General features: G+C 44.2%; 5 protein-coding genes across 5 annotated transcripts; 3 read left to right on the top strand and 2 right to left on the bottom strand.

Moving 5' to 3' along the window:
- Nucleotides 1–171: 171 nt before the first annotated feature.
- O0I10_001542 (uncharacterized protein) lies at nt 172–1,294 on the top strand (the record flags this gene model as incomplete). The annotated part of the gene is made up of 2 exons (XM_058481637.1): nt 172–633; nt 686–1,294. 2 exons carry the CDS (start codon nt 172–174, stop codon nt 1,292–1,294), a joined length of 1,071 nt encoding a protein of 356 aa, XP_058347494.1.
- A 151-nt stretch (nt 1,295–1,445) lies between these two features.
- Nucleotides 1,446–2,241, bottom strand: O0I10_001541 (uncharacterized protein; the record flags this gene model as incomplete). Its single annotated transcript, XM_058481636.1, has 4 exons — nt 1,446–1,542; nt 1,599–1,783; nt 1,848–2,033; nt 2,107–2,241. 4 exons carry the CDS (start codon nt 2,239–2,241, stop codon nt 1,446–1,448), a joined length of 603 nt encoding a protein of 200 aa, XP_058347493.1.
- Nucleotides 2,242–2,991: 750 nt separating this feature from the next.
- On the bottom strand, nt 2,992–3,266 carry O0I10_001540 (uncharacterized protein; the record flags this gene model as incomplete). The annotated part of the gene is made up of 2 exons (XM_058481635.1): nt 2,992–3,029; nt 3,086–3,266. The coding sequence occupies 2 exons, from the start codon at nt 3,264–3,266 to the stop codon at nt 2,992–2,994; spliced, it is 219 nt and encodes a 72-aa protein (XP_058347492.1).
- A 135-nt stretch (nt 3,267–3,401) lies between these two features.
- On the top strand, nt 3,402–6,059 carry O0I10_001539 (uncharacterized protein; the record flags this gene model as incomplete). The annotated part of the gene is made up of 9 exons (XM_058481634.1): nt 3,402–3,464; nt 3,519–3,572; nt 3,629–3,680; nt 3,736–3,836; nt 3,907–4,034; nt 4,099–4,446; nt 4,503–5,860; nt 5,917–5,962; nt 6,020–6,059. The coding sequence occupies 9 exons, from the start codon at nt 3,402–3,404 to the stop codon at nt 6,057–6,059; spliced, it is 2,190 nt and encodes a 729-aa protein (XP_058347491.1).
- Nucleotides 6,060–6,529: 470 nt separating this feature from the next.
- On the top strand, nt 6,530–11,663 carry O0I10_001538 (uncharacterized protein; the record flags this gene model as incomplete). The annotated part of the gene is made up of 8 exons (XM_058481633.1): nt 6,530–6,694; nt 6,782–6,905; nt 6,967–7,171; nt 7,228–7,952; nt 8,013–9,808; nt 9,874–9,978; nt 10,033–10,158; nt 10,224–11,663. 8 exons carry the CDS (start codon nt 6,530–6,532, stop codon nt 11,661–11,663), a joined length of 4,686 nt encoding a protein of 1,561 aa, XP_058347490.1.
- Nucleotides 11,664–11,704: the final 41 nt, after the last annotated feature.

Genomic DNA, 11,704 nt, shown 5'->3' with positions numbered 1-11,704 from the left:
CATAGTAGTGATGATGAAAATAAAGATAGGGAGAATGATGATGATGCCACACTATGTATATGTATACAAAAATGGATGTGCAAGATAAGATAACAGCCACCGCATAAAAGTGATAAAAAACAACATGGGGGAGGGGATCTATCCCTTTATTCCTTGTTTACCCCAGTGATCATGGCTGTTGTTTCCAACGCTTCCGTTTTATCCAAATACCTTTCTCTTGATCAAAAAGGTTCAGTGCAAGTTGAGTATGTCTGGATTGATGGGTTCAATCAACTACGCAGCAAGACCAAGACCGTGAACAAAGTGCCATCATCAGCAGCTGAGTTGCCCGAATGGAACTTTGATGGCTCTTCTACAGGACAAGCGGAAGGCCATGATTCGGATGTTTTAATCAAGCCAGTAGCCATGTTCAATGATCCCTTCCGTAGTGGAGATAACAAGTTTGTCATTTGCGAAACCTTCAATCCTGATGGCACCCCACATAAAACCAACCACCGTCATGCATGTAACAAGATCATGCAAGCTCACAGCGACTCACATCCATGGTTTGGCATCGAACAAGAATACATGTTGATCGATCCAGAAACTGAAAAGCCCTATGGATGGCCAAAGCTTGGCTATCCTGAACCACAGGTAGGGTTTAAAGGAGGATCAATGTGTGCAATTTATTGACTCATGGCAATAGGGAAAATATTACTGTGGTGTAGGAGCTGGAAAGATCTTTGGTCGTGATATTGTGGAAGCACATTATCGAGCATGTTTATACGCTGGTATTACTATCTCTGGTGTCAATGCAGAAGTTGCCCCAGGCCAATTCGAGTTTCAAGTGGGTCCATGTGAAGGGATTCAAGGTGGTGATCATGTATGGGCGGCACGCTATGTGCTAGAAAGAGTAGCTGAAGACTTTGGTATTGCCGTTACGATCCATCCCAAGCCTGTCAAGGGTGATTGGAATGGTGCTGGTTGCCACACAAATTATTCAACGCTTGAAATGCGTCAAGAAGGTGGTATCAAAGCCATCGAAAAGACAATCAAAAAGCTGGCTATGCGCCACAATGAACATATCGCTGTGTATGGTGAGGACAACGATCAACGACTCACTGGCCAACATGAGACCGGTCATATTTGTACATTCAACTATGGCGTCGCCAATCGAGGTGCATCCATCCGTATCCCACGTCATGTCAGCAAAGAAGGCAAGGGTTATCTCGAAGATAGACGTCCTGCTTCTAATATCGATCCTTATCGTGTCACTGGTATCCTTGTGGAAACTACCTTTTTGCCTGATGCTTAAAAGAGAAAAGATCCCAACCCAATCTTTCATTGATGCCTGAAATATATATCCTTCCTCTTCTTGTATACCTTTATCCTTTCTTTTACCAATGTAACATGAATGGCAACGTGCGTGTGTGTGATGAGATGTTTATTTTGTGGGTCTATAAAGTCTACAGAACGCCCTTGGTGCTGGGAACGTCGTTGGAACCTGTTCGTTCTACAGCTTGCTTGATGGCTACTGCAAGAGACTTGAAAGCAGATTCGGCTCTATCAAAGCACTATATTAGTTCCTATTATCTCCCTTGTTTTCTCCATGTACATACTTGTGGTGATCATTTGTTCCTTTAAGAACATCGACATGAAGGGTGATACCGGCAGCAAATGCAAAAGACAATAGGACGTGGGGAATCATCTCTGTGGAAAGGGCACCAATCATTTCACGCTTCAAGTTCAAGTTGATATCAGCGAAAGGTCTGCCTGAAATGTCGACAACCGAACGAGCCAAAGCCTACAACGAGAATGAATGAATGAATACTACGTATCCAATGGATATTGTTGCCACGCTACCATACCTCATCCAAAGGACAATAGGCTGAACCAAAACGCTTGATGCCTTTGGGAGTACCAAGTGCTTGCTTGAAGGCCATACCAAGAGCAATACCAGTGTCTTCAGCAGTATGGTGATCGTCAATGTGCAAATCGCCCTTGCAGTTGAGCGTCAAGGACCAGCCTCCGTGCTTGGCAAGAGCATGATACATCTAACCACCGAGTGTCAATTCTCTCTCTCTCTCTCCCTTCGGTCAATGGCGTCGGTGAAAAAAAGGGCCTTACATGATCGAGGAAGCCAATGCCAGTGTCAACGTTGATCTGCTGGTCAAACTTGCCATCGAGGTTGATTGCAACTTGGATATCGGTCTCGTTGGTCTTTCGAGAAATGCTGGCAGTACGTGCTTCTTCGGTGCTCATGGTACAAAGAGTGGGGGTAAAAAGAAGAAAGAGAAAGAGATGTAAAAGTGGCTCGTGACTCACATCCATGCCAGGGTAATTTCCTTTTACTGCATTACGGTGCATCCTCATCATTTTCGTATGCAACCTTTCAATAAAAATGACCTCGATCCAAACTTTTACCCCATTGCAAGAGAAAAAATACCACAATGAACGACCACGACAACAATGAAGGAGGATATTAACAATGAGAAACGATGGTGTAGATCAGCTTTTGATCCATAGGGTATAGAAAATTGACTATCCATGATACATAATAAAAGGCATTTTACATGTAAGCAATCAAAGTGATACGATAGAGGAAGTAGATGTATGGCAGAAGATGCATGACAACATTTTACTTCTTGCCTAAGTGCCTGAGTCCTGATATATACATGGGCTCACACAAAGGAGGAGATGCTACCAAGCTCATCGAGGGTGTTGTATTAGTATGGATGAGATGGATGATAGGTCTATGTATATCATAAAAAGAGACCTGTCATTGTTAAGAGTGCCTTTTCATTATAGTGGGTCTGCATTATACATATCAAAATCGAGCATACGGAGCTCGAAATCCAGTGGGTTCATCCAACAACTGCATGATGACATAAGGACATGGGTGACGTTGCTTTCCCGCACATTTATTTCCAATGACCCAGGCCCAATCGTTTTAGCTGACTCTTTTCAAATGATTTAACGTGTAAAAGTGAAGACGCGAGGAGCTATTCGTTTCTACATTAATAGTCGATAAATGCCTGCAGATAAAAAGACTTGATCATGATATCAGTGATAGGTTATATATATGTATAAAGCTAAATAACATTACCAACGCCTGCTACGCCTACACCCACTGCTGCGTTTTGTCTTCCTGGTTTCTTCTGCAACTTGGTTGCTTCACGAAGCGCATAAGCACCCAATCCACCAAATGCTGAGGCACCGATGATCTTGCATGATGTGCAATCTTGATATTCTTTGGTGTTTTCTTCTTGATTTTGTGTCGTCTTCATGAGGATAGGAGTGGGATGATATGGAAGAGGATGAAGAAAGACCAGCTATAAATGTGCTTTTAGGCGCGCTCTTATCACGCATGAATATCAGTTCCGACACTTTCTTTTTTGTCAACACTCTCACTCTTATACAATATGCATTCCCCACCGGACGTCCGGCACGTCCATGAAGTCTTGCAAGACTACAATCTCCTCAATGTAAGCATGGTAACAGTAGCCGTAACATGACATGGGGCTAATGTCAACTTTTAGATCGCATTGTTGCAAGACAAGAACCGACTCGATCTTCCTCGAGCGAAGGCATGGGTAAGCTATTATTGTATCCACCAAGAAAAAGGTTATATTGATAAGGTATTGTATAGCGTATGAATCTATGCGCTGCTAGTGAAGAGGAGCCGGGCCTGTTTTTCGTTGGTAAGTAGTGCTTTGGATTTGACACTATTTCATTTGAGCTGATTTCTCATATTAGCCATGGATTATTCTGTGCTGGTATACAGGATCGATCATTTCTCAGGAAGCTTTGGAAGACCCATCAAACAGCTGATTTGTCATGGTGATGATCTGGATGAGGTGAGCATTGAGAAGGATTTTACTTGCATCAAATGCGCTAACGCTGATGCTGTACTACCCTATCTACTAGTTGAATTCCATCAATCAGCTTAAGGTGTCACGTATATTTGAACATGAGGCACTTGTTACAGTCAACAACTCAGGTGAAGTTTGGATATGGAGAACCGATCAATTGGATAGAGACCCAATCATCCTAAAGTAAGTTTCCCTACATTGATAATAGAAGGATGCTTATATTCATTGGCCATGATTTTCGATATAGCAATGATCATTCATCTACATGGGGACTCGCTATCCATAGCGATCAAGGGCTTATTGGTGTATCGGCCAACAATTGGAGAGTGACAGTATTCAATATGCACAACATTACAGCATCCAATCGCATGTTTGGCAAACGACGATCGAACATTCGACCTGTTATTGACGACGACAAAGACCGTATTCATTTGATTGGACACACCCACAATGTTCCATGCGTTGATTTCAACCGCACCGGCCGTTTCATTGCAAGCTGCTCTATTGATCAAACATGCCGGATATGGGATATCAAAACAGCACAACAAGTATCTGAACGTCAAATCATGATCAGCAGACGTGATAGTGATTCATGGTAAGTCATTTGGGTTATCAAAAAATGATTCATTGGCATTGATGTTTATTATGTAGGTGTTGGTCTGTAAAATTTGTTACTGTGGCGGATTTCAAGGACACTGTATGCATGGATGATCGGCTTTGTGAGAACATTAGTCGAAGGATGGCCAATGGTCGCTCTACTTCGTTGTCAAGCTTACATCTTCGGCCTTCAGCACCATTACCAGTATATCGTGTCAATTTACCGGGCCTTGGACAAGCCGACGTTACTGTGGGCATCACCGATTCAGAAGAAAGCTATGACGAGGATTACTACGAGGATGGTGTCACCGATGAAGATTTGATGCATTATAGTGATGAAGAATCGTTTGCACCTGCCGCTATGTTGCGTCAACTTGAGCTCAGTGATGAATGGCGACAACAGCGTAATATGGCATTACAGAGGTGGAATAATGGGGAGCCCGCCGAATTGGATGAAGAAGAGGATGATGATTCAGTTGCTGAAGGGCCAACGGAGGATGAGGATGAAGAGGATGATCAACAAGATGGTGATGAAAATAGCCCTATCACAACAACCACTCCAGCACTTGCAGAGACTGAAATTGAGAATGAGCAACACGACGATGAATTATCACAACAACATCATGAAGATGATGACGACGATGTGACAATGACATTGCCCGAGGATTTGCCTGCTAGCACCACATGGGATCCACATAGCGATTACGACTCTGATTGGTTCGAAGAAGATGATGGTGATGACAACGTGATATTTATGCTTCCGGGTGCCAATGGTGGTCATCGGTTATTGTCGCCTGCCGAACATCGTATTCTACGTGATCGATTAATAGCTGAACGAGGTCCTTTCAATATACGCACTACACCTAATGTACAACCTATTCCAGTATCAACCAAAGGAGGATGGAGTGACAATAGCGAGGATGAGGATGAGAATAACGATCAACAATCCCAGACCACGCATGATGCTCTTGAAGAAAGTGAAGAGGAGGATAAAGGGGATCAGCAAAGCAAAGCCCAAGGGAAAAAGAGAAGGATTCTTGCACACACGATGCGTTCATCCAATGTTGCCTTTCATCGGAAAAAGCGGCGATCCTATGAGCGGCTCATGTTGACGACTCCCAAAGATTTATTCATGCTCAAGACCAGCAAAGGAAGAATGATGACTGAGAGAATGGAACGTAACGTTATCAGCAGTGTGGATGTACGATCCGATCGTCTTTTAGTAGCCATGGATCGGCTCAACATGGTGCAGTGGATACCCAGCCTGGAACTTTATATCGCTGCTAGTCAAAAAGGAACCGTTGCCCTCTTACGTATATTGCAAGTCAAGTTAGCGGATGGACAACACACACCGATCTTCAATCATGAACGCTATTTACCTGATCATGACATGCAAAGAAGACCTCTTTATGGTAAGATGGAAAAAGTGCATCACACACACATTGTTGACTCATTCACGTGATTATAGGCATGTCTTGTTGCAAAATCAGTGCTGATGGCGATAGCTTCCCTGTGTATGTGCTTCACTTGTTCTATTGTGATGGGGCTGTGCTTGGATACAGGCTATCTAGACAAAACGACGAACTTTTCGCAGACCCGATCCTAGTCTAAAATTCCTCCTTCCTCCCAAAGTACTATCCCTCTTTTCGGCTTGCATCACCAACATTTTGTAATATATCAATGGATGGCTACGACTAGTGTCATGTAATTTGTACAAAGAAAATGTGTTTGCTGGTTCGAATATGCCATACATGGGAGAAGAGGTTACATTGCCTAGACAACAACGTTCCTTGGCAACAATAGAGCAATGCTAAATGATGGGTGATTGGGCGGGTACAATCCCCCAGTCGTCTTGGCGGAGGTACTTATGGCGCCTAAATTCATGGCCAATGCGGCAAGTCGTAGTCTCTCTTTGTACTCCCATCCCACATACATATTCCTTCCTCCCACTTTCCACCACCACCACCACCACTGTAAGTCATTCCACTACTTGCTTTATTCGATTGAATACAAATACTGGTTTATCTAGCTTCCATTACCAACACTACAGCCCCTTTTCATTGTAAGGGTATTCGACACGCATGAGCTCAACAACCAATTGGGAATCGCAACTCTCGCCACAAGAAGCGCGAGCCTATGGCATTTTCTTTGCAGCAGCCAATGGAGGCAAGCCCAATGTTGTCACAGGACCAGAGGCGGTGACCTTTTTCGCACGATCGGGCATTCCCAATGAGATTCTATCAGACGTTAGTTGAGAGGGAGAGATAGAGGGAGCGAGGGCGAGAGTATACCATTACGTAGTGATACCTACTAACACGACAATGGATGATTAGATATGGGAAACAGCTGACCGGGACAATCTGGGATACCTTACACCCGAGACGTTTTCCATTGCATTAAAGTTGATTGCATGTGCACAGCATGGACAAGATGTGGGTCAACCAGTGTTATCTACAGGTAAATTCATTAGGTAATGCTTCAATGTTATTTGTCATTTACTCATTCTTTTGCTTTAAAGTGGTTCCCTTGCCCCAATTTGAAGGCATCAACCCGGAGGCAACACCAACAATGACCAATGCAGATACAATCAGCCCTAGCGACCGTGAAAAGTATCTTACAATATTTCGAGCCCATCATCCAGTGCAGGGGGTCGTTGACGGTGCCAAGGCGAGAGAAATCTTTGTGAAATCCAAGCTACCAAATGAAGCATTGGCACAAATCTGGTATGTTTTTGTTTGTGTGTAAGGAAGTATACCCCGTGCTGATCTCCCTTTTGTAGGAGTCTCGCAGATGTACGCAAGTCCGGCAACTTGAATCAGACTGAGTTTGTCATTGCCATGCATTATATTGCCAAAATGATGGATGGTTCTATCAAGACATTGCCTACTCAACTACCAGCAAGCATCTATGGATCGGCATCAGGCTCTATTCAATCCTCACCCGTACTTCGACGCACCAGCATGTCACCCGTAGCACACCAAGCAACAGGCAATAGCACCATCTCATACATGTCTGCATTACCACCACGAGCATTTCCAGTACAACAACAACAACAACAGCAGCAGACCGGTACATGGGAAATCTCTTCACAACAAAAGATGCAGTATGACAGCTATTTTGATAATCTCGACAAGCAACGTACTGGATATGTCCATGGCAACGAAGCAGTAGACTTTTTCAAGAATTCACGACTTCCAGATACTGAGCTTGCACGCGTATGGGATTTGGCAGATATGGAGCAACGAGGTCGGCTGACACGTAACGAATTTGCAATTGCAATGCACCTTATTCAGAAACGACTTGCTGGCGAGCCGTTGCCCAACATCCTTCCAAAGTCTCTTGCAGCACATGCACAACATGCTTCGATACTTGGACAATCCATGTTCCAATCACCACCTTCCATGGATCCATCACAATATCGACAACCTCCTCCACAACATTATCGAGCTCCACCACCTCCACCACCTCCAAAGCAACAACAATCACAGCAACAACAACAGCTAGGTATGGAATTATATTTGAGTGGCTCCCAAAAGGCCATTATTGATATGTTCATTGTTATAGATGAGGATTTGTTGGGTGATTTTGGAAACAATGAGCAACTCACGGAGGATACGAATCAAGTGAATCGATTGCAATATGAGATTTCCAATGTGAAGACAACGATTGAGCAAGTAAAGGGACAAAAGCAAAGCGTGCAAGTATCGTTGGAGCAATCACAGCAGCAAAAAGAGCAGCATGAAAAACAGCGAGCCGAGATTTTGGCAATGCATGAATCGGAGACCAAACGACTTGAAGAATTGAAAGGTGTGATTGAAAGTGAACGACCTGGTTGGATTCAAATACAGCAGGAACACAATGCTGCATCTCAACAATTACAACAAGTGCGTGATGAGATTGCTGAGACACAAAAGGCTTTGGATGCTTCACGGCAACAAACAGAGACCTTGCGACAACGTGTACATCAAATACAAAGTGAAAAAGATGACACTATTGCCTTGTTGAATCAATTGCGAGAATACGTCAGGCAACAAGAGCAACCATCCAAACCCAACTTTGACGATATCTTTTCGCCACAAGGCTCAGAGCAATTTGAATCATCACCACCACAAGAGAAACAAACAGCCTCTCCCAGTGAATTCGATGCTATCTTTGGTGCCGCTCCCACTACGACTACTACTACAGCCAACACCGAATCAAAACGACCTGCTCCACCACCTCCTCCACATCGTCGCACTACCATTCGTCGTCAACAAGATCAACAATCATCCACAACTAAAAAAGCACGTGCACCACCTCCACCACCTCCTACTCAATCAGCAGCAGCAGCAGCAGCAGGTGCTATTGGTGCAGGAACAGCAGCTACAGCGGCCGTGTTGGCTACTCAGCATGAGACCGAGTCATCTGATGATACGGAAACAGAATCCAGTAGCACCACTAGCTCATCGGGTGAAGAAGAATCCAATGCACAAGTTGCCAAGGATGAAACAGTGACACAAAATGATGGTGTAACTTCGTCGTCGACATCAGCAGTGGCTCAAGATCATGTTAATATTCAGGAGCTACCTTCTGATTTGAGTACTTTGCCTGAATCTAACGTCGAACAAGTTGTGGCTGAAACACCCCAGATCCAAGAGGCAGCAGCAGAAGAAGAAGATAAGGATCAACCATCATCAAAACCATCCGAATTATTACATTCTGTTGTCCCCGATGATGAGGATGATGATGCTATTGTACCGGCAAACGTCACTGAGACTACTACCAGCCATGAGGAAGAAGCATCCAAGCATGAAGAAGATATCCATAAGGATGCTGATGCAGTGATTGAAGAGCCTTTGGCCGACAAGGATCGTGCGATGGAAAAAGAGGATGATCATGTTGATGACATTGCACATGAAAAAGATACGCACAAGGAGGGTGGAGAAGTGATTGAAACGCCTGTAGCGGGTGATTCAACAGCCAAGGAGGCAACGATGGAGAAGGAGCCGATAGTCGAAGAACCAGCAGCTGAGGAGATCAAGAAGGATGATTCAACGGCTGAAGAGCCAAAAATGGAGAAGGAGCCAGCAGTCGAAGAACCAGTAGTGAAGGATGTCAAGGAGGGTGATTCAACAGCTAAGGAATCAGCAGTGGAGAAGGAGCCAGTGGTTGAGGAATCAGCAGTTGAGGAAATCAAGGAGGATGATAATGACAAAGCCAAGGACGTTGTATCGGATGAGACCAAAGATACCGTATCAGCAGTGCCACTAGAGGGACCAGCATTGACCAAACATCAGGAAGAAAAAGAAGCGGATGTTGATCAAAAGGATGTGGTGGACAATGAATCCAAAGAGACAGTGCCAGCTGCAACGGAAGCTGAGGTATGTAGCGCGCAATGCTATGCAAAAAGTAGAATGGATGCTAACATGTTCAAAATATGGTATAGGCTATATCCGAAGACAAGGCATCCAGCACTGTGGTTGATCATGTAACCAAGGACTCCGCTGATCACAATGATACTGAGGCTAGTGCGTTGCAAGATTCTCAAAAGGTAAATACGAAAAAGGATATATGTGGCGATGGTTACTAATAAGGGAATAAAAAGGATGCACACGATGAAGAAGAATCCAAGGCTGTTGAAGCTGAAGAACCCAAAGAACGTGGCATTGAGAATGCATCTGAAGGCGAACAACCCCAAGAAACTCATGATACCAAGGATAATCAACCAAAGGTAAAGAGACGGAGAGAGCGAGAGAGCTACCATAAGGGTTGGAACTAATGATGTTATGGTAAAAGGTGGAAAATGTGGAATCATCCAAGGTTGAGGGGGTTGATGAGACCAAGGCACCAGCTGTTGAAGGATCGCATGACCATGAAAAAGAACCTGTTGTTGATGAGATTCCTTCTGCTACAGCTGATGAGCAACAACAACCTTCAGCTGACGTATCCAAGGATATTCAAGAAAGCATCAATGAGCCATTGAAGGATACACAACCTGAAGGTGAAAAGCCAACAGCACCTGAAGCCGAGGAACAACGCAATGATGAAAAAGCTGAACCTGTTGGAAGTCAAAAGATGCCAGGAGCGCTTCCAGGAGAGGAGAAGAATACCACAGCACCTGAAGAGAGTGATGAAGATTTCACATCAGCTCGCGTATCACCTATTGAAGAGCACCCCACAGCAATTGAAACATCATCTACAAACGATTCTTCTGATACGGTTCGTCCTACCATGGAGGATGACAATACACCAAAGGAGGATCAAACAGCATCAGCTTCTGATAAGCGGGAATCGTACAATCCATTTGCTATTGCCACAACAGACACAACCAAAAAGGAAGATGACGTTACACCCGAGGCTATCAAGGAAGAATCGAGCACTAAAACACCTGCTAGCACTGAAAAGAATGGAGAAGATAATGAAGATTTCGATGCTGTGTTCATGGAGCGACCCACTGACAAATCCAAGCAATCATCATTTTCTTCAGGCGAGAATGAGAGCTTTGAAATGATATCGTCGAATGCCAGTCTCGACAAGTCGAAACCCACTGATGAGATGGAAGATGAATTTGACTCTGCCTTTGCAAGTGAATTACATGATGCCAAGATGATCGATGCTCCGACAACAACAACTGGAGCAGCAGCAGCAACGAGCTCAGCATTTGATGATGATTTCGATTCAATCTTTGCTACACAGCTTATGGATGCCAAGGTTGTACACGATCAATCCAATCCATTCGGACCTGTACCTTCCTCATCCACTGAAATCAAGGACAAGGGCAAGGAAAAAATGAGCTGGGCAACAAGCTTTGGTGGATTTGACTTTGGCCAAGATGATGATGATGTTACGAAGGGCAATGATGAATGGGATGCTATCTTTGGTGGTGGCGGCGACCATGAAAAGAAAAAGGATTCTGCTGGTGGTGATCAGCAAGGTTTTCAAGACACATTTGCTGATTTTGGCAAAGAGCATAACAAGGTTGATGATGCTACTAGTCAAGCAAAGGACGATCAAGCACCCAAAGAGGAACAATTATCCAAACAAGAGGAATCGCCCGAGATTCAAGAGCGTGTTGATACGCCACCACAGCCACAGCACCCCGCATTTGCACCCACGGGAAGCAATCTGGATCAATTATTGGCCATGGGATTTGATCGCGCTGTAGCAAAGGAAGCACTAGATCGATATGACCAAGATTTAGAAAAAGCTACCAACTTTTTACTGGATCAAGCCTAATCATAATAATAAACCATTGTATAATCCATCGTAGAGAATTC

The sequence above is a fragment of the Lichtheimia ornata genome (assembly GCF_029851405.1).
Source record: "Lichtheimia ornata isolate CBS 291.66 chromosome Unknown scaffold00004, whole genome shotgun sequence".
Taxonomy (NCBI): domain Eukaryota; kingdom Fungi; phylum Mucoromycota; class Mucoromycetes; order Mucorales; family Lichtheimiaceae; genus Lichtheimia; species Lichtheimia ornata.
Note: the sequence above shows the minus strand (reverse complement) of the source record. Positions and strands in the feature narration are given on the sequence as shown.